The 27,998-nt window shown below is 33.7% G+C and overlaps 1 protein-coding gene across 1 annotated transcript; it reads left to right on the top strand.

Annotated features, from left to right (window-relative positions):
- Nucleotides 1-4: 4 nt before the first annotated feature.
- LOC116158938 (adenosine deaminase-like protein) lies at nt 5-27,998 on the top strand. The gene is made up of 5 exons (XM_031471814.1): nt 5-37; nt 26,807-26,849; nt 26,895-27,573; nt 27,620-27,720; nt 27,768-27,998. The coding sequence occupies exons 2-5, from the start codon at nt 26,808-26,810 to the stop codon at nt 27,963-27,965; spliced, it is 1,020 nt and encodes a 339-aa protein (XP_031327674.1). The 5' UTR covers nt 5-37; nt 26,807; the 3' UTR covers nt 27,966-27,998.

The raw sequence follows: 27,998 nt of genomic DNA, 5'->3' as shown, positions 1-27,998 counted from the left end.
GAGTAAGAGTTGTAGTTCGTTCAAACAATAGGCACCGGTAAGGCATTTTCCTCCCTGTTATGCATAAATAGGTATTAGTACTTACGGCATGACAGACATAACGTAGAGTATTTTAGTGACTCTAAATTTATGTGTGTGTCATTATCATTTAATATTGGAATTATATTTTATTGTTTGGTTTCGTTGCAAAATGCCAGTTTGCCAAATATACCTCCTAATACAAAACTGTTCGAAGAAGTTCATCTTCATATAGCTATCCACAGATCAGGTTCTATACACATAAAAAAAACCATAGGTTGTCATTGAAATAGTTCCGCGAAAAAAATTAATACAAAAGACCTCGTCAAATTTTCTGAAATAAACACTTCCAATTTTGACTTACAGCAAAATCTTAGGCATATAATGAACTTGTGTAGGGTGATCCGGGACTGTAACCAAAAAATGTTCTCAACTAATAGGTATTTCTTATGGAAACGTTAAAGAAAACGCGTGAAATATTAGGTAGGTATAGATAGGTAAATAACATGAACCTAATCATATTTTAGTGTTAAACGCAAAACTTCATTATAAACAGTTTCAGTGGCTTTAAAGGGCTATCCGACACTTCAAACCGAACTTTAAAATTGTACCAAAAATACTAAATCGGTATAACAAAATAAGGAGTTGCACGTTGCACATCAGAACTCAAAATTTGCGTAAAATTGGAAATAGGTAATTCATGTTCTTCTTACAACCTATACCTAGGTAAGTATGTGGCATCTTATAGTTATATGAGGAGTCTTTTTACCTTAATTATAATTTTAGGATTCGTTTTTACTTTTGAATGTATAAGGTTTACCACCAAATTCCGTTACGGGGTTTCAGAACTATTCAGTCTCCGCAGAATGACCAGAATTCGAATCCGCTATATAGGTATACACAGGATCAACATCTATACTTATAGTTTTATTATACTATTATAGGTACTACTGTTATAGGGTCCAGCCAAAACCATCATAACGAAAAAATTCTAACCATCAGAAACAGTCCCGAATGTTCCTTTAGCACTTGAAATACGAAAAAAAGTTTTATTATCCTACCTAATTCGTCACAAATCTTCATTTGAAAAGGTTTTAGCACTGTTGGCGGGCTGTCCAGAATTTTGTTCGCACCCCCAAGTAGGGGTGCGCCCTTTCAAGGTAGGAATTTTGAAAATTTTTTTTCAAAATCGGATGGGGCATACCCGACAACCAACTCAAAGACGTGCCACCCAGCTTGGTAACTCTTATGGTTGCCGAGAAAAAAATTAAAGAAGAAATCCAAATTTCAATACTTCTTTAGCTCCCAAACGAATTAAACACGTTGAACCCTCGGTTTATTTGGAAAAAGTGCTTGTCTTGATCCCCTCTATCATACAATCTTTTTTACATGCGGTCATGTAACACCCTGTATAAAGTTTGCCATAAAACTCCATTAAGGAAAGTTTGAGAAATGATGAGGGGCTGCACAGAACTCTGGACAGAATTCAAATTACTGTTCCCACACAAATTTGTATTTCTCTAACTAAACCAACCTCCATAATTTTTATATTAGACGATAACATTCAAAACTTTATCGGAAAAATGACAAGAAATGTCCCAAGTACTTCGTTGGAATTTGGAATAAAAAACCTCTTAAAAATAAACAAGTAAAAAAAGGGATGCTTTGTTTTTCAAACTGAGAGACTACCAGAGCCTTCCCAATTTTTTTATACATAGTTTAACCCTAAAACAATCTTTTCCAAGAATTGTCCCGATGATTCTTGCAAATCGACGGACTGTAGAATTTTTTTTCGGAATTCGAAGAATTTTCCTTGTTGACAAATGGAATAACTCCCGCAATATAACAAAGAATATAACTCTATAATAGGCGAATGGAAAGCTCTCGGAAAGAAAGACGTACTTTAAAAAAAATACGACCAAATCCGATTGATAGTTCACGAGAAATCAGCTTTTGACTATGAAGCCAGTTTTCGAAACAACCAAAAATGCTTTTGCAAATCGGGTCGCACCGATCGATTCTTTAAAGCGTGAACTTTTTTATGCTTCTATTTCACCAAAATGAATGATTTTTATTAATTCGAGTGCCAAGGCCCGATTACACAGTTAAATTTCTTGTTATAGGTACCTTGGAAGCTATTCCATTTGTTAGTTAACTAAAAAAATTCCACAGTGCGTTGATTTACAAAAATTATCGTAAGTAATTGCACAAGTGCATCAAAATTACCGATAATTTTTTTGAAAGCATGTTGACTAAAAACTGCATGAGTTTATTTTCATATTTTGGCTCTTTTAACAAAATATGAAAATGACCGAATGCAGTTTTTTCCTGACAACATGCTTGAATAAAAAATTATCAGGTGCCAGTTGCCATGGATATATGGACAGTGCAATTATCGCAGGGCTCTTTCGCTTTCTACAGGGCAATTACCTACCGCTGTAATTGAGCGATAATTGCACACCTCATATGGGATTTATTACATATGAGGGAAATATTCGGGATAATTATTGAAAAAGATTATTTTAGGGTTAAACTATGTATAAACAAATTGGGAACGCTTTTGTAGTTCCCCAGTTTGAAAAACAAAGCAACCCTTTTTATACTTGTCATATTTAATTAATCAATTACTATGAAACCTACGGTGATCGGGTTTGTCATATTGTCTTGTTATCGAAAGAAGTTACTAAATACGGATTTTTAAAAAAATCGGATGAATTTTACTTGGTAATAACAAACTGTTAATTTTCGAGATTACTTTTTTACATGTTTCCATAAAAAACAATAACAGTTGAAAATTAGCGTTCCAGACCAACTGTATAAAATTTTATTCTAGACAAGTTCATTTCTATTCATTCTTTCCCTCAGAGTAATAGTTAACGAGATATTCGAATTTAAATGCGAAAAAACACGACATTTACTCTTTTTTACTTCGTTTTTTGTTAATAACAATATGTTCCGGCCACTTCCGGTCAAGGGGACTATGATTTTCGGATTCAGCGGATTTTTTTTACATGGGATACGCTTGGTTTCATTGAGTGAAATGACAACATCCAGCCCAAACCGTAATTTGACTGGACTATGTATACGGACAGTTTTAAACCTGTGAGAAGCTGTCCAGAATGTAAGTCAAAACACCAACCCTTTCTTTAGTGCGAAAAGCAAAAATCTTTCTTATAGTTTTCTTTATAAGTCGCCAGTCAAAACTTTATTACTTAAAGAAAGTTTCAAACCTCTTGAGGAGCTATCTGGAACTCTAGTCAGAAGCAAAATCTGCACCATGAGGTTTTCCATTAAACGCTTTTACTTTGGGCTTTGCGAAATCATACTTTTCTTGGAAAGTGTTAAAAGTTCTGGATGGACCCTCATCAGTTTGAAAACTTTCCGTAGTAAAGTTTTAGGGCAGACTTAAAAAAGGAATATTCTTCACCGTTTGTGGTAGATTTTTTTAGTTATGGTTGGGGTTCCCGGTATCCCCTTAAGGGTACTGGAAATTTCTCTAAGAAAGTTTTTGATGGCTTCTAAGAAGATGACTTTTGCTACTAAAAAATACAAAACAGATTTTCTTGTGCATTGTTGGAATTTTTAGTAGATTTCTCAATTTCGGAACAATTCTACAACTTTCTCTACTTAATGAAAATTTGTAGTGAACCTCGTAATAAACAAGTTAATAAGTCCTTATGCAAACATAAATGACGAGAGCGTATTTTCCTCCTAATAGTTAATGCTGTCCCATTCTCTTCATGAAACGCTTTTAAATGCTTTCGTAAATAGCATTGCTCATTGTCTACATTAGAAATTTTATTGAATACCTTCATAAATAAAACATACCAGCATGCGTTAACAGTAATTTTGAAACCGGTATTAGATTTAGTTTCATTCAAGGTGCCTACATATTATGATATTCCGTTTGCCTGCTTTCATAAATAAGAAAGTTGCCATTGCGCATGCGCAAAAGCAAATTTTAAAACTGGTGTTAGATTTGGTTGTATTCCAAGTGCCTATGTATTAAATTTCATTTAAATGCTTCAGTAAATAAGGAAGTTGCCATTGCGCATGCGCAAAACTAAATTTTGCAACTGGTGTTAAATTTGTCTTTATTCCTATGTATAAAATTTTATTTAAATCCCTCCATAAATAAGAAAAGTGGCATTGCGCAAGCGCAAAACCACATTTTGAAAGTGTCGTAAATTTTACTTATATTCGTAGTGTTTACATATAAAGTTTCACTTAAATATCTTCATAGGGAAAAAAGTTAGCATTGTACATGCGTTAAACCAAATTTTTGACACTGCGCATGCGCAAAACCAAAAAATATGGGTATGCACGGAATCCTTGGACCAAGCCCTTTCAAATGAGTCCTATATCGCCAAAATCGGTTCAGTGGTTTAGAAGGAGTACGTGTGACGGACAGACGGACGGACGGACGGACGGAGGTCAAAGTGCAACCAACAGCGATTTTTCACTTTGAGGAAAATACGCTAAAAAATGTAGTTGGTGATGGTTCGCAAAGACGAAATGTTGGATAAAAAAATTAACAATTCCACCTAAAAGAGCATTAAAAGTTGAGGTGGTGAAAAATCCAGAAAGAAATAGTTCGTAAATCGAAAAATCCGATTTTTTCAAAATATGCAAAAACCAAAAACATTTTCAGAGATTTCTACAAGCGATTTTCTTAGACCTTTAGCTCCACAACTGTTCTCCTATATTTAAACAAATTTAACATTTGCCCATAGTGGCCCTTCTTGTCTCGGATACGGTTCATGAATCATCGAAATATCTCAAGCGGTTCCTGACATACCTATTCATAAATTATCTTTACATTATTAGCCAGGTAAGTGAGTTTTTACTGGCGATAGGAGAAGTTGACTAGCGAGCCGTTAGGCGAGCTTGTCATCTCCTAGAGCCAGTAAAAACTATTACCTGGCGTATAATGTACAATATTTTATTTGTTACTCATTTGTAAACAATAGTAAACGTAAATAATTAGTTCTTAAATTGATCTTGAAGAAATGTCTAAAATATCATGTTATCCATGTAACAGAGACTTCGCATTAATTCTGGCCAATGAAATTACTAGATTACTAACTTGTAAAATTTTTACAGGTCTGCTGTCAGTTTTACAAGTCTGCTGTCAGTTTTACAAGTTTTACAAGTCAGTAGCGTTTAAACATGACGTTTACCCGTTTGCGTTTTGTCTTGTTAATCAACGTTTACAACTGAGTAACAAATAAAATGTTTTACATTATTTGTATGTCAAATCATCTTACGTTACTCGTTTCGAAATTCCTGCCTCAGCTACGCTTCGGCAGTAAACATCTCACTCGTTAAGGTAAACCTTGATTTACCATACTCATATGTAAATAACTATTTTCTGCTTAAAGTAAAACATCCTATATTTTAACATGTCCAAAAAACGGTGATCGTTATTAGCTCCGCTCGAGCTATATGAAGCTAAAAAAGCGAAGTGTTCAGCGAGAACATTGATTGTCACGACGGTTGTCTAGGTTTATGAAGGGATTCTGTTAATTGAATACCTATATGAAAAAGGTGATCTATGAAACCTATACCATTCGAGAGAAAAGACCTCATAATTTTACCGATAAGATCATATACTGCACAACAATTGCAGGGCGCACATCAAGGCTCAAAAAGCTCGACAAATTGCAGAGATCGATGAATGTTTTCCCCAAGCCGAAAAAACATTTATGTACGAGGCCTGATGATGATCTCAAAGCTGCTGTTAGTGGCTATTTTGCGAAGTTCTATAACAAAAGAGTTTTTAAAGATATTTGTTTATTGCAGAAACGGCGGAATAAGTTATGTGAAATAGTATATTAAGATACAAGTGTATAATCAAGTCTTTAAAGCACGCGCAACGAGTTTAAGGGCACGACGCAAAGCGGAGTGCCTTTAACGTTGCAAGTGCTTTAAACAAAGACCAATTATACACGTGTATCTTATAGTATTTTTTATTATACCTGCAGTATAATTTAAAAATAGGAAATACAGTGAAGTCATATTGACGTTATACTCAAATATACATGTCTAATTAAGTGGGCTGGGTGTTCGTAATTTCACGATTGCCATGGAAATGTCACTTGACGTTGCTTATAAAAATCATCGTCTTTGTGAATTAAACGATTTCCGTTGAAAAAGATAATACACCGTCCATTAAATCGATTGTTGTAAAATCTAAACAAACGTTGGTAGGTGTAAAATCCAACTCCAGTAAATCCTATTATAAAGAATATGAAAAGTTGTTTCCATGGACGAATAGGAAGTTACTTACGAATACAGTCTTAAATGCATCCATAATGCTGGCATATATGAAGGAAATGTCAAAGGTATTTAAATCTTCTATCTTTTGGAGCATTCATTCAAAACTTTAAAGAAATGCTGCGATTAAAAAGTGGAACAGATTTGGAAGCATACCCTAAATTACGCGCGTTTGTGAAAGCTTCAACCAAAGGATAGGTACAAAAGCCAAAGAAATGTTCTGCATTTACAGAAAGCGACCTAAGAGGATTTTTTATTTCATCCAGATGACAGTTTCAAAAGTCATACTTGAAGCATCGTTACTTAGCAACTTTAAAGCACGTGTGTTTTAAAGGCCCTTTTTCGCACGCATTTGAGTGTTTAAAACGGAGATTGTGATTCAGGTATAATAAAAAAATTAGTTTTGTTTTGCCTTAAATTTCTTTTTTTTTCATATCTAGGTAGATTGCATAAAAAATGTCCCCTCGTAATTTATGTCGTCTATATTACTATACATATAGGTGCTGTCCATATGTGAAAACAAAAGGTTGTGAATTATTTATAAATTATAACTTTACATCATATTTTACAACATTCTCAATTGAAAAAGACCGAATGAACACAGTAGATCTAATTATTTACGCTTCTCGTCATTTGAAGAGGGCATTTAGATAATTGTAATTAAATAATTAACTAGGACAATCAAGGTTTGGCAGCTATAATCGTCTTTCGATTCCAAGACAAATTCATTAATTAGGTATTTTAGGTAAAAACACCAACGTAAATATCCATAATGCGTAGTTATATCGTCGTCATAAAAAGATCGGTTTTAAAAAATTCCAAATTTGAAGACAACAAGAAAAAAATAAGTTGTAGGTACTGTACCTACGCCATTTTGCCATCGAATCAAAAACTACGTTAGTCCAATTTGAACCCACATCATATCTATCGGGTATATTGTATAGGTAATCAAGGGGTCACTGAAAATTCCGGTACTTTACTATCTTAACCGGCGGCAGGCATACATTTTGTTTGGCATTTTAATGTAATATACTTGTCTTGCTGTAACTGGGTAACATACAATATTCGGTCGAGTCTCATTGTTTGATAACATTTGTCACTCACAATAGATTGATTTAATTCTCCTATTTTGCAAAGCATTCCAGTGTATTAGGTATTCAGTAATTGTGCTTCTTATCTGAATATACAGGTAAATCTGGTCATTAAATATAACAATGCGCGTTATTGTATAAATTTCCCCATTATGCTAATAAGGCGGTCCATAGAAATAAAGGGTTAACAGAGTCATGCTAATTGCTCTTACGAAAAGAATTTATTTAAATATATCTAACAGTCAATTTTATGTAACGCGTATATTACAAAAAAATTTACCTTAGAAATACAAACCCTAAAGCGAATGGTTAAAAATTAAAATTGGGCTGAGTCAAAAGTCAATTTTTTTAATTAGGTTTTTTATATGAAAGCCATCAACTGTATGAGATGTTGCGAGTTAATGATCGTTATGTGTATTTATTTATAAAGCGCAGTACAGAGTGTTTCGTAACTCGTATACTTATAAAGTGGAGGATATCAAGAGCCATTAGCACCGTCTTCTTCATCTATTAATCATGGGATACTGACCCAGGTCCGCCTCTGTTATAAATGATGTGTAATTTACAAAAGATTACACGCTTTATAACGAATATATACTACATATTAAATCACTCACTAATCGCTTTTCCTTTCTTTATTCGATCGTATTAAAATTGTTAAAGGGGGTACGAGGCGCATAAAATCGAAAATAGCTAATTTTGTTAATGGGCGCCTATTCTGTATGATGAAGACAGAGCGTTACTATGAGAGTTCAAATGTTGTGTTAGCTATAATTTCTGTATTAGTTAGGGTTACAATATTAGTTTCTCTATTTATAAACTTAATTCTATAGTAGGTTTTATTAGGTATATGAAATGTAAATGATTTTTATTTAAAAAACTTATGTATAGACGAAGTTAGTGGTAGAAACATCAAACTACTATAACCACAGTAAGATAATAAACAGACGATTCAAAAACGTTACGGATAATCTGAATTCATGATTGCTTTAAGAGTTTTGAATTTCGCTGGAGGTTAGATCAAAAATCTTAATCTCGATTAGGATAAAATTTTAGCTGAATTTTCTTTAATCCAATGTAAGTATAAAAACAAACCATGGTATATACAAGACATCACATCTCTATACTCATAGTCTACAGAAAACTATATTTTTCCATATCTCGCTGCTGATATAAAAAATACCGTGCTTCCCAATTAAAGGAGTCAATTTATTTACAATTCCGGTTTTAAGTTCTAGAAAAATCCACGGCCACGTCAATTATTGCAACTTTCGCGTTTTTTTGCGACGTCGGCATTATTTTTTTTTTAATGGAACTTCCTCTAAATTATTGTAATTTTCAATTCTGCGATGCATTCTGAATACTTTTTGTGTAACATTTTATGCGGTTTTCCACAGATGATGGAAAGTCACATAAACCTTAGGTTTCAAATGCAACCCCATGGGGCTACATCCAGTGAACTTGGCGACCTCTCTTCGGAAAAGTGGCGCTAAAAAATTGCGGTTGCAAAGTGAGAGGTATCACCAGGGGCGGACTGGGTATAACTTACGGGCCAGGTGGAATTGCATAGGTTACGGGCCAATAAAGTATTCGTATAAAGTATTTTGCTCGTGCATTTTTTTCAATATCTTTTATGGTAAAGGAATTTATGATCTGAAGGGCCTTAGATGCTACATCCTCTACATTTAGAAGAATAAAATACAAGTACCTATTGAAGGGGGAATGTGGATTTATTAACAATAATAGAACTCTCATTAGTCAATTGTCATTAGTCCAATTTGTGATAAATTCCATTATTCCAAATAAAGAGACAAGGGAAAATATAAGTAATGGAATGGAATAGGTCAAATTTCTTTTCAATGTAAACCTGTAAGTCTTTGAGTGCAAACATTTCTGTTTTAAACTCGTAATTTTACTATATCAACTCAACTCAATTTGGAGCTTTCCATTTTTATTTGCAACGCAATGTTAAGACTATCCTGAATATGGATGGACACCCTGTAGCTATGACACTGGTGACTGGAACATAAGTATTTCCAGTTCAGACTAGGAATTTCCTAGTTACACTCAGAATCCTGGCCTCAATTTCAATTTGATTTGCAACATACGTTAAGAGGACAACTAAGAAATTCTGGAGTTTTCATTACATATTATTAAAGTATACACTTTTTTGGATTTAGAATTAAGAAAAATAGTTGTGTTAATTATTTTTATAATTTTATGAGTTCATGATCGTGTTGTCATATTAAAAAAAGATTCATTCGTAGACGCACGGCACGGAAAAAAAGGAAGGTTATACACTGCCTTTTTTTGAGCCCCAAAAAAAAATTGTCTCAGATGGACCCGGAAAAAAACATTTTCTTATAGAATGTGGCCTGTAGAATCCATAATTTCAAACAGTTCCAAGATTGGGCTACTAGTTCAAAAGTTACAGCCCTTTGAATTTTCTTTCGAAATTGTTTTCTAGTCTATAACTTTTGATTGAGAAGTCTGATCGAAAAAGTACGAATTGATTTGGATTCTACGCACCAAAATTAATAAGAAAAAGTGTTTCCCGAGAAATTTTGGTGCAGTCGATTTTTGGTAAAAAAGGAAGGTTATACACTGCCTTTTTTTGAGCCCCGAAAAAAAATTGTCTCAGATCGACCCGAAAAAAAAATTTTCTTATAGAATGTGGCCTGTAGAATCCATAATTTCAAACAGTTCCAAGATTGGGCTACTAGTTCAAAAGTTACAGCCCTTTGAATTTTCTTTCGAAATTGGTTTCTAGTCTATAACTTTTGATTGAGAAGTCTGATCGAAAAAGTACGAATTGTTTTGGATTCTACGCACCAAAATTAATAAGAAAAAGTGTTTTCCCGAGAAATTTTGGTGCAGTCGATTTTTGGTAAAAAAGGAAGGTTATACACTGCCTTTTTTTGAGCCCCAAAAAAAATTGTCTCAGATCGACCCGGAAAAAAATGTTTCTTATAGAATGTGGCCTGTAGAATCCATAATTTCAAACAGTTCCAAGATTGGGCTACTAGTTCAAAAGGTACAGCCCTTTGAATTTTCTTTCGAAATTGGTTTCTAGTCTATAACTTTTGATTGAGAAGTCTAATCGAAAAAGTCGTCCGTAGATCGTAATTACGAGAGGGGAGCGGGGGAGGGGACAATTCTTTTGTCAATTTTGATCGCGATTCGGGATCGTTGTTTAACCCTAATAACCGAAAATTACGGTTCGCCGTGAGTTTTGAGGCACAAAACGTGGGGGCTAGCGCAAAAGTGAGCACAAAACGAGCACAACTCAGATGCAACTTTGGTAGCTATTAGAAACCCTCGTTTTTAGCATAAATTTGTAACCCATAAATGAGAAATTCCATATCAAGGTAAATTTTGACGCAAAAAAACCTGAAACATGGCGCACAAACTAGTAGAAAACGAGCATAACTCCCCGTGTATTGTAGATTTGGTATGCAGATTAAAATTTTCGTATCTCCGTTAATATTGACGCACAAGGCACCAAGCCTTTGCACATTCTTTAAAATTCAACAGCGTTTATCTAAAAAAACAGTGAAAGGTAACAAGTAGGTACCTATTGACGCCCAAAACGTGGGAGTTGGCGCAAAAGGTCGCGCAAAATAACTCAGATGCAACTTTGGTAGCTACTGGAAACCATCGTCCCAGAAGGTTATACAATTCACTTGCTTCATTTGCAAAAAGCTCTATTTTTTAAAACCAAGGTTCAGTTAATTTTTCTACTATTTGTGTAGTATAAATTTACATTACTTACAGGTGGTGATATTGGCAAATCTAATAAAATAATTCATATTTTCTGCAGTCAAGGTTAATAATGAATAATGAAGTATTTATAAATCTAATAATACACTCCCATTATTAGAAGATAACACTGACAAAAGGTAACATAAATGATTTGAAATTACTTATTAATTACCCGTATGTTTATTATGTGGTAAGTCTTGGAAATATTTCAACAGAGAGGAGAGAATCTCTAATGAAACTACACCTTAAATTAAATCAATAGCACAACCCATCCGCTGGGTCGTGATAACACTGTCAATATTTACCCAGGTTTAGGTCGAATATTAATTTCGTTTCGTTTTTTTAACTTTGTTAATTAAGAAAATGCCGATACGCGTGTATAAATTGTATGGCCTTTGTGATTATTTTATTGTTTTTACATATCACGAACGATGACAACAACTCATAATGAATTATTAATCATTTGCAGGGTATAAAATGCTAATTACGCGCGACACGGCAATTAAAACTTTGTAAAAAAACGTTTATAGTCACTAAATAATACAATTTAAAAATTGTCGAAGGTTATCTGTTGGTTTTATAGATAGTACAACTACAATAGTTACAAGAGAAATATGGCTGAATTCTTAAGATATCGGAATGGTCGTTTTGAGATAATGTTCCCTAAAGTGTGATCGAAACTACCCCATTAGTAAATTCTTTACTACTTTGCCAGATAGGTTTTTAATAGGTTCACCAACACAAATTCACATTCGAAAACGTTAAACTTGTCAATATTAACTTTAGACATACAGGATCGTTTAATCGTCAAATTGGAAAAATATTTAATGACGATAACATTAATTATCTTTAAATCAATATTAGACCATTGTGTTAAAAATTACTAAGAATTCAAGCGTTAGCTTAAAAAAATGAGTCAGTCACCTGCATGCCATTGCACTTTCTAGCGCATTTTCCAACATGCGCTATTGCAGTCACTTTTTCTGTCCGTCCGTCCGTACGAGACCTATATAGTTTTCAATATATTTAGTTCACTCTTGACGATTAATATGGGCATGCAGAGGCCGCGCAATATCAACTTTGTTATTTATTACATAATATATTTTATTGAAATTTTAACCACAGGATCCTCTAATAAAGGCGAACATCTCATATAGTCAAAATCAGATGTGGGCATTATGGGCATGCAACTTTTCGGGAGGTACTGATCTGTGCATGGAAAATGCGCTAAAGTTACTCGCCTTAGGGCGATAATCTTTTTACTTGAAATAATTTAGTTCATATGTGAGGAATTTTGATCGGAAGTAATTGATACCGTCTACAAAGAAAGTTTAACCAGTAAACTTCTCACTTTGTCTTAGTGAATGCAATTCTTCCCAGTTCAGTGTTAAGTATGTCTTGAAGGCTACTGTAACTTTTCCACCCACTGATCTTATTACAATCATTATTAAATATTTAGGGGTAAAGCCCTTGGGGCCATTGCCACTCGCAGCCTCACGTTCTGAGTAGAAGTAACGTTAACTTGTGGCAATCGGATAGAAGGATGAAGGGATGAACCACCACAGGAAGCAGCCTCGCAACTCGTAACGAAGAAAGGCTTAACTTACAGTAATTCTGGTAAAGGGTAGGTCTACTTGTCGAAAAATTTCTTTTGATTATTGTAATGTACCTATTATATCTATACAATTTGATTTTAATGAATTTTAAAGCAGTTCAAAAACGTTAATTATCCTGACCTAGAGGTTTATGGCAATAAAATTAATTGTTTACGGCCACTGTCATAATTGTAACTTGCTTGGTCAAAATGTTACCACTGACATACATCTGTATATGCAGTTTTGCAAAAGGAATTTGTATACAACGAGCGTTGCAAACTGTTACAATTGCTTCATGACCTATACACGCAAATCAATTACGAAATATTAGTGTGAACACCTATGTCGTAGCTACTGTAAATTTGGACATTAAATGTTGTTGTTGTACAATTATAGTAAACACGTAACTCGATGTATCATTATAGTAGCAAAAACTTGTAGTGAATATTCCAGAAATCCCGATAGACATCGAAGTGCCATTAGATTAGTCAACGATGATAAAAAACGAAAGCGGATGCGACGCAATCTTTCCGGGAACTATGGCTTGTTTATTCGAGAACATTCAACAGCGTTCGTGAAAGACCGCCGCTTGCTATATAATAAGTGAACTGAATCGTGTGTTGGGAGTTAGTGATTAATAATAATTAGTTTCACTCTTGTGTTACATTATGTATGCCCAGTAGTTTCTAGAGTAATGTTTTTTCTCAATTTCTTTTGTAGATGCCATAGTGCTAAGGTAATCATACTGTAGACAAGCACTCGTGGCTACCCCAAATCATTTAGGTACCCTCGGTTGCTCCACCTTGCACAAGACAATTTTATTTATTTATTGCAAAACAGTGTCATTGATTTTGTGATTATTTCTAAAGGTTTTTGTCTTCACTCAAATAAACAGAATCAAGGAAAGAACACTAGGTTCGGAGAAGTTTTTCGAATATTATAGAGTGATTTTAATTACAGTAACTTCAATTGAAGCTTAGGCATGGCTGTTTGATCTCAAGGGTTGATAACAAATACCTTCCTAACGCCAATCAGTAATTTATCACAGCATAAATTGAATTTGTAATACGTAAATAGTCATTCCTCTGCTCAGTAACAAACAGCAGGATATAACAGATAGTAGATGTAACACTCAAATTTTAACGGGCAACCAACCATTCAGAAACGAGTATAGTTGGAAGGCGCTCTACTTTGATATCTGTTGTATTATTCATTCGCCTCCCAGAATCACAGAATGACCACTGCATTGACCACTCCTGATTACAGGAGTAGCAAAGATTTACAAGTAAGTTCCTTGACTACCACAAAAATGCGACACATCCATCGAGAGTAACAATCGCGTGTGCCTGTATCGGAAAACTACTAACACTGTGGATAACTCTTATTGAATGGTCGAGATTGCATTTAAATAGGAAACACACTGACAGGTCATCATCAAATGTTTCTCCCACTATCATACTATCCAAATGGACACATCCAAATACAGAAACGGGCACAACAACAAATCGGACTGAACGAGATGAAATATAAAAAAAAACAAGAAGAGAAAAAAAATCAATGTTTCTTCTGAGGAGATTTTCACAGCTGAAACCACCCTAGCCATCAGAGATCTTATTACTGAGGAACCGGAAAAGTACCCAACCAGATTAGATGAATTGAGAGGTCCTTTAAAATAAAATTGGTAGTAATGACAATTGACATTCCATTCGAAACCCAACCGTTGCATATACCTAGTGATCGTAACATGGGAAATTAGCACATTTCCTTTATATTATAAATTATAAAGATAATCTATAATTTGTAATTAATGTAGGGGCCATCAAAGCTTTAAAAAATAGTACAATGGCCCGTATGAATAAAAATAAGCAAATGCTTATACTTGCAAAATTCAAAGTAAATACTCGTAACTGCCCCTTCATACTGGTCTGCTTAGCAGCGCTGCATTGCGTCCTGTCCTGCTTAGAATCGCTGCTAAGTCGCCCAGTGCGAAGGAGCACTTACGAGTATTTACTTTGAATTTTGCCAGTATAAGCATTTGCTTATTTTTATTCATACGGGCCAATGATTTATATTCATTATTAAAGTATCATACATTTTATCCATTGAATGAGCTGTGTGCCTTTTAGGCAAGCTATTCAATCCAGTCAATTTTATATAACACTACACATATACCATTTTTTTCTGAATATAAATAAATTATGCCGATAGTCTATACTACTTGAATAGTTCGTAAAAGGAAAACAGGTCATAATGTGTCTACTTGTACCTAATGAAATAAATAATTATATCGAGCAGTATCCCTTCAAGAAGGACTTTTTTAATTAACCCATAACCGACTTTATATTTATCCCGCTTTCTCCAGAAATAATGATCGAAAACAGACTTGAAAAACAGTGTGCGTTTTTTTGCAATCGAACAGAGGACGGTTACATCAGATTGAAATCAAAACTCATACTACGCATAGGCCCACACAAACTTGTAATTTTACGTTTTAATGTCGAAACTTTTTTTAAGACTCAAAAAATCCGACTTGGATTATTCATCGGCGGTCGAAGATTATAGAAACATTTGCAAAGATCAAAAGTATAACACATGCGCCTTGGTACTCACCAATGGATGAAATATCAGCCCCTCGCCCATTATGGTTCTTTTGCAAAAATAATTTCTTACATATTTTGCAATTTAGGTTATCCATGACTCGATTTTCATGTCTGCGCACAATTACACACTGAACTTGCATGTACTTGGCGCGATTTCTTGCAGGTGAGATTGACGTAGTTACTCTTATCATTTCCAGACCTGTTTATTGTAGTTGGAAATTCGTCTAATCGTATTTACAAATTTTGACCGGCGTATCTACATTTTGCACATTTTACGCTCTTCAAAGAATGACGCTTGTTAGTTCATTATCCGAAACAAATTTGGCGATCTTTCAGAAAAAAGAAGTCACATAGTACTAAATCTGTAGGGTGGATGGGGTAGTTCTGAGAACTAATGGTTTGCGGTAATGGATTGAACAGGGTTGGATCTGTGTGGATCCTCCTGTGTGGAACTCACAATTAATCGTCGTACTTTTTGCCATATATTCAATTGGCGAAACTCCCTCACAGTCCCAAAAAATGGTCCCCTTCAATTTTACAGATAAAGCATGCGTTTTTACCTTTTATCGGGGTGTAGAGCCCTTATGGATCCACTGCATTGCTTCCATTTTTGTGGGAGGGTCCCATCCACGTCTTTATAAGGGTGCGCTCCACCATATGTCCGAACTCCATCACTGATAAGTACTTATCATTTTATTACAACTTTCTCAAGTATAAAAGAATAGACTTACCAAAATGTTTTAGTGATCGTCATAATTTCTGTCATGGAATTCAAAAGCGATGCATAAATAAAATAACACACATAAATACAACCCTCGAACAAGGTTTTTTTGGAAAAATTTAAATTAAAATCAAATTTGGGAACTTTTAGGGACGTAGCTCTTAAATAAATCATGTTGAACACTTGATTCATGTTGTTCTCTATACTACCATCCCATTTTTTAGGCAATATTTATATGATCGACGTTATTGAGTTATAGATACTTTCGACTTTTTAATATTTTTTTCAAAAAATCAAAAATGTATGTATTTGATTGACAACTTGTTATATTTCGTGGCTTGGGTTTCGTCAATCAATCAGAATTCGAATGCAGTAATAGTTATCGACTTTGGGTCCTTGATAATATATGATTCACATGAATGTTTTTTTCCTTCAAAAGTTTTCCAAATATCCGCCGCCGCGCCGGTCTAGTCGTCACTGGAAACATTTTCATGCGATTATATTACTACTACTACTATGATTATCTTTACCTATAAGCTCAGCCCTTGATAGTGATACGATTTTTCGCTAGATAGTTTTAGCAACATTTGTCTCAGTATAAGTTTTGCATGAAAATCGTTTTTGCAGCTCAGCCATTCATTATGTAGCACAGAATTTGAAAAATGTCTTATTGCCTAAATTGTCATACACTTTAAAAAAGAACGTCATTAGATACCTATTTATGAAAAAATCAGTTTAATCGCAAAATTGTCAGCTTTGAGTCAAAGTAGAAAGATTATCTTAAGCATTATGCGGGTCACTCTGTAATTGGGCGCAAGCCTGTTGAGGGCCCAGAACCAGAGAGGGATGATAAATAAAATAAAATAAAATAAAATAATCCGCATGATGTTAAATATCCCCACAGTGTCGTTGCGATGAGCTTTCAATTAAATTAAATGAAATGAAATCAGCTATCCCATACGTATAACTAATTACAACGATTTTAACAATGAAAGGATGTCTGGTGGTAAAACAAAGTTAATATTGATAATATGAGGTTGTTTGAGTGATTCTTAGGAACGCAAGAATCAATATTGATTTAACATTTATAGGCTGGGCGTTGGAAGTACGTAAATACCTTTATAGGAACCTGTTAATTACTGACATATGCTGAATGTTTTATAGTAATTTTTCTATTGCGCTTAATGTGAGATTTAATTATGTAGCTAAATAAAATTTGCGGCACGGTCAAGGTTTCGTGTTTGTAGCTTGCAAATTGTTCGTTATTACGCTGTTAAATAAGCACCGATCTATATTAATCACCCGATCACATATCATATGAAAAAAATAAGTGACCACTTTTCACAACACTTACTTTTACTTTTTAGACAGAAGAACAATGCCCCCTGCATTCAGTCAGTAACGTATACCTACAAACGACTTCTGAAAATTTATTCTAGCTGCGCTCTTTCGTGCACTGGCGATCTGTTAGATTCTCTTCTCCACAAATATTAAACTTTTTTGAAATATCATGAGAAGTAAAGATTTTGATACAGTTGATTATTACTACTTAAAGAAATTCAAATAATAATAAAACGGATCGTTTTTATGTACATCGGCATTTTTAAATTAATTTTTCCATTATCTAAAGTAACAGACTGCTGGATCAGTAGTTCGATCATTTGAGTATAAACTCGAAAGTTTTCACAAGTTTTGAAACGTATTTAAAATATCTCCCTAAAGTTTTTCTAATTTTGTTCTAAAACTTATCTTTTTGTAAAAATGTTTTTCTGAATTTTTTCAATTATTTTTTTCAAAAATTTGTTCTACGATTTTTTCCTAAATAAATATTTTGTAAAATATTTTTGTAAAATTTGTTCTAAAATTTTGTTCTTAAATAAATATTTTGGAATTTTTTTCTAAAATATTTCTCAAACGCTGAGGAAATGGTAAAACAGCCTGCCTTAATAAACTGTGATGAACAACCAACCTTATTACAAAATGAAGACTCAACATTAATAATTAGTTTAATTTCATCAAAATTAAAATCTTCCAGTTTTTCTTACCTATTCTAATATGTTTCTGGGTGAGTTTCACAGTTGCAATCGCAGTGTAAGGTAATTTTGTTGCATTTGCCCAAAGTGTACGTAACAAACTGCAATTACAACTAGAATGAATTTTTTAAAGTTCAAAAACTAAGTTTAGATTCAAAATTTTTATGTACAATGATCCTCCTGAGGTATTATAATGCTCTAATGCGCTAACATCGGAGAAGGGTTCTAAAAAAAACATTTTTTAGTCACTATATCTTTTTAGCGCTTAATACTTGATAACAGGCCCTTATCAAAAGCAGAATAGACAAGTATCAGCTCGTTGGAGGGATCACCTGAATAGGACATCTTTTTAACGGAAAAATACATACTGTTCAAAATTCCGTGGAACTTGGAACGGTAGCTCGAAATTTGCATTTAACTTTATTTTCGAAATTTCGTTTCGAAATTAAAACTTTTGAGAATTATAAGAATAAAACAGCTATGCAGTACATATCAAAGAAAGTTTACAGTTTGTATTTCGGAAGTGATTTTAATTACGTTGGACAACATTGAAAATAAATTTAAAAAACAAACTAGGCTTTTTTATTAAAATTTTTCTTGAGGCGATCGATTTCGGGTGATGAATATTCCCATCATCAGGCCGTGCTGAAATATGCATACATCGTGATTAGGTGAGTATAGACTAACATTTTTTATATAATTACCGTCCGATTTTTTGCAGGGACATACATAAGTTAACATTGAACATTTTAAAAACGAGGGTTGTTGAATTAAAACATCTGGAGATTCAAATTGGCAAATCAGGTTAACGAAATTAGAAAATTATATAGCCTACGTTTTCAGATTTTCAACTTTAACTTACAAAATGATCACCTATATAATTTTCTAATTTCATTAACCTGATTTGCCAATTTGGATCTCCAGATGTTTTAATTCAACAACCCTCGTTTTTTAAATGTTCTTTAACTTATGTATGTCCCTGCAAAAAACCACTAGACGGTAATTATATAAAAAATGTTAGTCCATACTCACCTAATCACGATGTATGCATATTTCAGCACGGCCTGATGATGGAAATATTTATCACCCGAAATCGATCGCCTAAAGAAAAACTAGCCTAGTTTGTGTTTTTTAAATTTATTTTCAATGTTCAACGTAATTAGTTACAATCTACAATGGAGGACTTCATAAAACGAATGATTCTAATTAGTTACAAATGCACATTCGATATGATGCCATTTTGGCTTGAGATTTACATAACCAAAAATATGTGGAGATGATTTATCACCCTAATTTTTATTGGATCCTTAGGGCGGAATTTAACGAATTAACAATTAACGATGCCCAACTTCGTAGATGGTTATTAATTAATTACAAAATGAAGGAGGGGGGGGGCGGGTAATTCCGGGAGATTTGGGATGATTCGCGTTTTAGCAGCCGAGGTGACTAGTGTTAGTCCATAAAATTCACGTGTAAACGCCCGACGTGCCACGCGGCCAGAGTGTTACCCATCAGCTTCGGGTTTTTACTAGCAGTATAATCAGTGTCAAGTCTGAAAATTAAAGTTGGTAATTAATTCGCGTTTTGAGGACAGTACAGTAAACCGTACCGCGTAGTCTCTGAGAAAATTGTGCGTATTTGGGTTTTCGTTTGCGACCAGTATTCGTGTTTGGAATAAAAAGTTATCCAATTTTTATTTTATTTTATTTTTTTTATTTTAAATTTTATCTGTGTGTACTTTTTGAAATGTTAGCTATCTACATTATGGTTCTATATTGTTTATTACCCCATTAAAGACTCGCACACATGTACTGCAAATGTAATATATGTTTGACGTTGCTAAGTTTACTTTTTGTATTTAAACGTAGAGGTTAAGTGAAAGAGCAGCATTCGCTGAACTTCGCCTCTACATATTTGTGTACTACAAAGAACTCTTTTCACTGCAATAAAGGCACTATTATTATTATTATTAAGCGAAACTTTGTTATTAAATTCAATATTCGGTTAAGGATATTTCGTAAGGACTGCGGCCACCAAAAATCAATACAGTTTTGTGAGCGTATATCTCTGTGGTTTTACTAAATTTATAGAGAACTTTACCGTAATTTTATGTGATTGTTTAGGAGCAAGTGATTCCGGAAGAAAAAACCAATTTTCAGAGGAAGAGAAAAAAGGAGGAATTTTCAGTAATATGTCACCGTAAAAATTTTTGTTAGGGACTAGCCGTTGGCCAGTTAATTAACTCTGAAGGATTTTCGAAACTCTGTTTAAAGAAGGGAGGTTCAATCCCTTTTTTTCAAAAGCCTGTTGCAACTTCAACTATCCTTATCATTTCATTCAAAATTCGAAACGTGGATGGTTATAGTTTTTTTTGTCAAATTTTCCCTTTCAACTACTCAGAGCTGGGCAGAATACTTTAAAAAAGTATTTGAATACTAAATAGTAAATACTTTACACAAATGAAAGGTATTTGAATACTAAATACGTTCACGTCCAGCACAAGCGAATACTAGATACAGATACATTGAAAAGTATTCAAATACTTTAAAAATAAACCGATACAACGAAATATCGAAGGATCCTCAGTATTACAATCACTTTTAACGACAATTTATTTTAATCTTACAAAATACATTTTATAGTTAACAAAAATGCATCAAATTCATGTCTTGGGCTTTGAGATAATGCTCTTGGTTTTTTCCCAACGATCTTGGTGCATAAATAACGATTTTGACATGTTTTGATCAAAATCTATGTGGTCCATAAAAATACATAGATCAAATTCATGTTTAGATCATTGAGATAATGCTCTTGATCTTTTTCCCAACGATCTTGGTGCATAAATAACGATTTTGACATGTTTTGATCAAAATCCGCGTTTTCGCCAAAAATTCATCAAATTCATGTCTTGGGCATTGAGATAATGCGCTTAGTCTTTTTCCCAACGCTCTTGGTGCATAAATAACGATTTTGACACGTTTTGATCAAAATCCACGTGGTCGCCAAAAATGCATCAAATTCATGTCTTGGGCATTGAGATAATGCGCCTAGTCTTTTCCCAACGATCTTGGTGCATAAAATAACGATTTTGACATGTTTTGATCAAAATCCACGTGGTCGCCAAAAATGCATCAAATTTATGTCTTGGGCATTGAGATAATGCGCGTAGTCTTTTTCCCAACGATCTTGGTGCATAATTAACGATTTTGACATATTTTGATCAAAATCCATGTGGCCTCAGAAAAATAATTTAACATTTTTGAATCACACACATGCGGTTATCAAACGTGCACGTTATCAACTCTTTCAGCATCAAGATAATGCGCTTGAAAGCTTTTACAACTCTAAATTCATGTGTAAAGAATAATTTTGGGTACATTTTGCTCTAAAACTTTTGACCGAGACCACAGAGAAGAGTTATATTGAATTGTTACCCATCTAAGAGTCATAGGGAATAATCTAGCGAAAGTCCGAACTCGATACATGACCTAGGGAATGAAATATGTTAATTTTTATTATATTGAGTTCGCAGTTTTTCGTGTTCCCGATTCACTCGAAGTCGTATAACTTTTGTTCCTGTTGAACCAGCTTCCTGAAAATCAATAGCGTCCGTTCTTAATGTCCAACGTACCCGTATACCAAATTTCAACACAATCGGCCACTTTTAAAAAGAGTTAGAGCGCACACGGACGGACGGACGGACGACAATACAAAACTATAAAGGATCTGAGGATCCTTAATAAGTAAGTATTCAAATACTTTAGAATGTATTCGAATACTTTCAAAAGTATTCTAATACTATCAAAGGTATTCGAATACTATAAAAAGTATTCGAATACAGTAAAAAGTATTCAAATACTTGTCACTCAAATATATTAAAAATTTAAAAATAAAGTTTCTTATAGAATGTGGCCTGTAGAATCCATAATTTCAAACAGTTCCAAGATTGGGCTACTGATTCGAAAGTTACAGCCCTTTGAATTTTCTTTCGAAATTGGTTTCTAGTCTATAACTTTTGATTGAGAAGTCTGATCGAAAAAGTACGAATTGTTTTTGATTCTACGCACCAAAATTAATAAGAAAAAGTGTTTTCCCGAGAAATTTTGGTGCAGTCGATTTTTGGTAAAAAAGGAAGGTTATACACTGCCTTTTTTTGAGGCCCGAAAAAAAATTGTCTCAGATCGACCCGGAAAAAAAATTTTCTTATAGAATGTGGCCTGTAGAATCCATAATTTCAAACAGTTCCAAGATTGGGCTACTAGATCAAAAGTTACAGCCTTTTGAATTTTCTTTCGAAATTGGTTTCTAGTCCATAACTTTTGATTAAGAAGTCTAATCGAATCGTTTTGGATTATATGCACCAAAATTAATAAGAAAAATTGTTTTCCCGAGAAATGTTGGAGTAGTCAATTTTTGGTAAAAAAAGGAAGGTTAAGTATTCAAATACTATGCGAAGTATTCGAATACTAAATATTCGTGAAAGTATTTGAGATACAAATACAAATACTGCTTCCATAAAAGTATTTAATTACAAAGTATTTGAATACTTTAAAGGATTTGAATACTAAAAAGTATTTACAAAATCGAATACTGCCCAGCTCTGAATAATGACTATTTCGTACTTTTGTCTGCATGAATCACGTTGGCGACAACGTCTGATAATGTATTTACCAACTTACTTGTCGGCTGATTTCAGAACAATTCAAACGTTTTAGCCTTTTCTTAGATTAAATTATTGTGTTATCAGTAACCATTGTTGATATTTTAAAGCTGCATGGAAAAATTATATAATGGCCTTCTTAGTTTTGAAATCTCTTAGCAAAACAACAACAAAAAAGTATAGTGGATATAAAATTAACCCTCTTTTAAATTAGATGATTTAACACTCTCATTTATACATCTGCGTGTAGTAGGTAGGTATATAAGTAAAGTTGTACGAATGTAGCAATTCTACATCGCCGATAATTACATTCTATATAGGCAGAACAAGATTAACGATGTTTCCCGGCGCTGATATTAAGTACACTTCATCCCCTAAAAGCGCAAAGCGTCAATACTGCTATCCCTTACAATATAATTGTCGCGTCGTATTCTAAGAAGGACAAAGTACACGAAGATTGTTAAAATACGAAGTTAAAAGTTTTACAGACGTCTGTCAGAATCTGGGGAAACGCCATCGAAGCCCAAAACAGTTGAGCTGTTTTTGCATGCGGAATTCTGCAATTTGTGCGTGGTTTGTGCTGCTGATTGATAGTTTTGCTTGTCACCGTGAAAACGATATAGAGAAATTTCCATTAATTTCCGTCCAAACTTTGTTTTATTAACGTTTCGATGTTTTTCAACGACTTCAATTATTTTAACTCAAGTTGATAGAATATACCTGTAACGCTTACTTTATTATAATTGTACGTATACTAATGCATTGTACAAAATGCATACACGTGTACATACTACGTATTAACCCACTTAATTAAATTAAATTAAACAATTTGCTAGAAATCGATTGTTGAAGGTTTGAAATTGCAGTAGATCTATCAAAAAGACGTGATACAACCTCTAATAACTATGGAATTCCGTTATATCTTTTAATAACTGATCCATTTCAGTGAAAAAAGTTAAATTGTATACAATTAAGTAGTATAGATGAACTAAAATTGGGTTTTCGTTAACAATAACGATATTGTTGAAATAGGTAGATAATTATTGTATACACCGTGTCCAAGATAAGGATGTCTGTCATGGCGATCTCCGAAACTATACAAGATACGACGATGGCCAAATTAGAGAAAAGATACGCAATTAAGAAGTTAATCAGCCTTCTGATATATCAGAAAAGTCAAACTTAACGTACAGGTCTGCCGAAAATTTTGCGTTATTTAGTATGGACAAACTGACGTTTTCTACAAATAGCCGCGTTAACTTTAACGTTAGTGATATATTACAGGGCTGCATGCTTTAAAGAAAACCAAACAAATCCAAATACTGCCAAATATCCCAGAAAAACCGAAGTTTGCCGTTTCGATTTTATTTTTTTTCTGATGTTTTTTGAACAGATACAACAACAACAAAAAGGCAGACTTATCAATTCAATATATTTAGTTTGCATCCTAATGTTGGATTCAGGTAGAGTTATATTTTTCTGTTAGGTTTTTCCCTGGGTTTTTCTAACTTCTTTTTATCCTAATGTTAATTTCAATTCACAATTTGAGTATTGATTTCATTGGTTTGCGGCCTTTGGATCGTTCAAGTTTATAAGAGTTTTAAGCCATGTTAGGATTTTTCATTCATGCCTTCAGAAAATTTTAAACATTTCAAAAAGCTAGGTAGGTGGTTGAGTTGACCGCATATCATTGCACAGGGGTGTTTTTTTTAGGACCCTACATAACACTTCACCAGACACAGACACAGATACTAATCGTTACTTGATTTTAATCCGTGCGATTAGTTAACCAGGCTAGACCTGAGTTCAAGAAACACCGACCATAATAATAAATGACTTTAATAGACAATTTCTATACAGAGCCTGTCTAAATGGCGGAGTTCAGACAGGGATATCATCCGTGTCTGCTGTTCCTATATAATACAAGAATATTTTAATAGCGACCTCAGTCAATAATATTATAACTTGTGTATGTATATATGCGAGAACGTTGTAAAATTTGACACTCCTATGCTCGTGTTTAAGAATCTAAAGGAATAAAAAATTATTATTATTATTAATAGTATGTAAACAATGTCGGGTTGGACGCTGAGGTTTAGGTCCAGTCGCCTAAAGTGAATACGGGCCGTTCAATTACTAATCAAATGTTCATATCAATTCGTTTAATTAATCTTGTTGTATTCCATACGGTTAAACATAAAACTATTTTGCGTATCTATCCTGTATCCACGGTGTTTGTTTAGTTTGAAAAAAAGATTAGTTCCTAGAATTATTAAGGATAGGAAAATGCAATCGCATTTTTCCTTATCAATTTGTTTTGTTAATTCATGTATGTGACAATTTAGATTTAATTTATTTGGTATTTCGTTTATGGATGTAATTACTTATCAAGAGATAATGATGCCTTTTAATCGGAAAAAAAACGTTGTTTTCGTAGAAAATGTATTTTAGATAAGATAATTCCTGGCAAAGTTTACCTACACCCCACAAGTATTCCTGAAAATATTTTTAGGTTTTGCGGTTTCTAGTAGGTACCACAAAATTCTACTATAATACATTATCTCTACCATTCTCAGCCATTTGGGCACTATCTCCCGCCTATAGAAGATTACCTCACTTTGTATATTACCATAGAGTAATCTATTATATTACTTAGGTAGAGTAATAAAGCACTTTCTATTAGCGAATGTTGCAAACCCGTGTTGCATACGTTTGCTTTGCTGTACTTATTAAAAACAAAGATAAATGGGTTCCTCATTTCTCATGTGAATGCTAGACTTAGTCGGACATGGATTAGTTGGGCAATGGACAACAAGGAAAAAACATCACTGTAACTAACATTCCACCGCAACGAAGAATATGAAATTATAAAAGACACTTTTTGAGGTTTCAACATTATCACAGGGAAGATTTTAAAATTATACTGTAGCCAATACCCCAGGAATTCCGATGGATATCGAGGCGCCATGAAAGATTAGTCATCGGCGATAAGGAACAAGGCGGTTGTGATGCAATCTTTCTGGGAATTATGACGTGTTTTCGTTTAGAATGTTCGAGAACATTAGCAAGCACTCGAGAACACTCAAATTTGTTATTTAAGCAAATCGAATAATTGCGTTTCAGTTCAGTTCCAATTTCAATGCCGAAATAATAAATCGTTCGCGTTTAGCGTACGTAGAAGAAAATCCAACTAAATCATTTAAAAAATATTTAAAAAAATGTTTTAAAATAATCTTTTTTTTAAGGGTAACGCCGAGGTCTGTTAGGGTGCCATATTTTAGAAAAGAAAAAAGGAAATAAATTTTCCTCGCGTAATTGCCTAGATATTAAGTTTACGAACTTCTCTCAATTTTGGAAATTGTTCCAACTTCATTTATAGATAAGTTATCTTGGAAAAACAACTTAAAAGTTTTCCTCAAAAGCGCGAAAAGATAGCTTCCGCCGCGTGGCTGGTTTTATACAGATATAAAATGTGCATTATCTTTCTGCCATCGAACACAAATTAATATTATAAATAACCAAATTTGGGGATTGACTATAGGCAACTTTACATACTCCGTTCTGTATGTACTGTCTAGCCTTACGAACGGAACATGGAGATTTTGTAACTAAAACTTCTCACAGACGCTTTAAATCTCGGAAAAAAATTAATCAACTTTAGTTATATCAAAGAATAATTATTAGTTACTTTTTGCTTACCTATATTTAAATATGTACTTGATTTTCATATATGGTATTTACACAACTATTACAAAGTTCATCAGCCAGACAAATTGGAAGGACTGTCCAGACATAAAATAGTCAGCCAACAGTATGAACACGAGAGATTAATTATGTATACGTTTTAGAGCTAAATACCAACCGACTTCGATTTTCATTCTAACCAGGTCCCGCATAGATTACTGTGAAACACCATGTATATAAAATCATAGATTATATAACTTACATCGCCATCTATTAGGTGTTTGTTTAGTATCATGATATTTGTATGAAATCTAACCTTAATTTTTAATCAAAACTGCAAAGCATACGTTAAATTTTTGATTTTAGAATGACGACCCTATTGGAGTTTTGTCAAAGATTACCAAAAATTGTGAGTGGTCTCTCCAAAGAACCCATTTAATTTCATAACTTTTAGGAGCTGCACGCTCATTTAAATGGTTCTTTAAGTGAACGAACTTTGAGGATTTTAAACGTTTCCGAACATAACATAAATTTATATCAATTGTTACATAAACAGAGCAACGCCGAGGAAAGATTACGTTTGGCGTTCTCTCTGTTTAAAGTAGCTCACGATGCAACCAATACAATTGACGCAGTATGCACCGCAACTAAACATGTAATTGAAGAATATTACCGAGACAATGTTATTTATCTAGAACTACGTACAACACCTAGAGAAGAAAGTGCTATGAGTCGAAAAGAGTACATAGAAGCCGTTATTAAAGCTATCACCGACCAAAATTTAGTTGTTGTCAAATTATTGTTGTCAATTAACCGTACGCACAGCCTGGACGAATCAAATGAAAGCTTGGAGACCATTCTAGAAATGCACAAACTGTACCCTAATATCATAAAGGGACTCGATCTGAGTGGCAGTCCGTACTCGGGTCACTTTTATAAAGACATGTTTGAAAGAGCTCGCCAGCAGAAGTTAAAAATTACTTTACACTGTGCCGAAATTGTCAATAACGAAGAAGTGAATACAATTTTGCAGTTTAAACCTGATCGCATTGGACATGGCACCACTTTACATACGAAATATGGAGGCTCGCAGACAAATTGGGAGTTGTACAATAACTTAAAAATTCCATTAGGTTTGTAATGTGTCTTTTTACAAGATGATAGATGACATTGTTATAGAATGCTGCCTCACCTCCAATGTTCTCTCTGGTACAGTGAAAAGTTTTAAAGAGCACCATGTAGCGGAGTGGATTAAGCACGAGTTGCCTTTCAGTATTAATGTAACAAACTGTTAATTAAGTTCCTTTGTAATTGAATTGCCTTTCAGACTGATGATAAAGGAATATTTTCTACAAATTTATCGAATGAGTATTATCTAATGGGAGAAGCGTTTAATCTTTCAAAAGAGTATATATTCAATTGTAATTACAAAGCGATTGATTATTCGTTTGCAAGCGACGAGGAGAAGGAGCAAATAAAGGGAATACTAACACAATGGAAAAGCGCTCAGTATACATTGTTTTAGTTAGAACTTGTAAAATAAATGTTAAAAAATTTA

This window comes from Photinus pyralis, unplaced genomic scaffold (assembly GCF_008802855.1).
Source record: "Photinus pyralis isolate 1611_PpyrPB1 unplaced genomic scaffold, Ppyr1.3 Ppyr1.4_LG1, whole genome shotgun sequence".
Classification (NCBI taxonomy): Eukaryota; Metazoa; Arthropoda; class Insecta; order Coleoptera; family Lampyridae; genus Photinus; species Photinus pyralis.
This window is presented reverse-complemented; position numbering and strand designations above follow the sequence as displayed.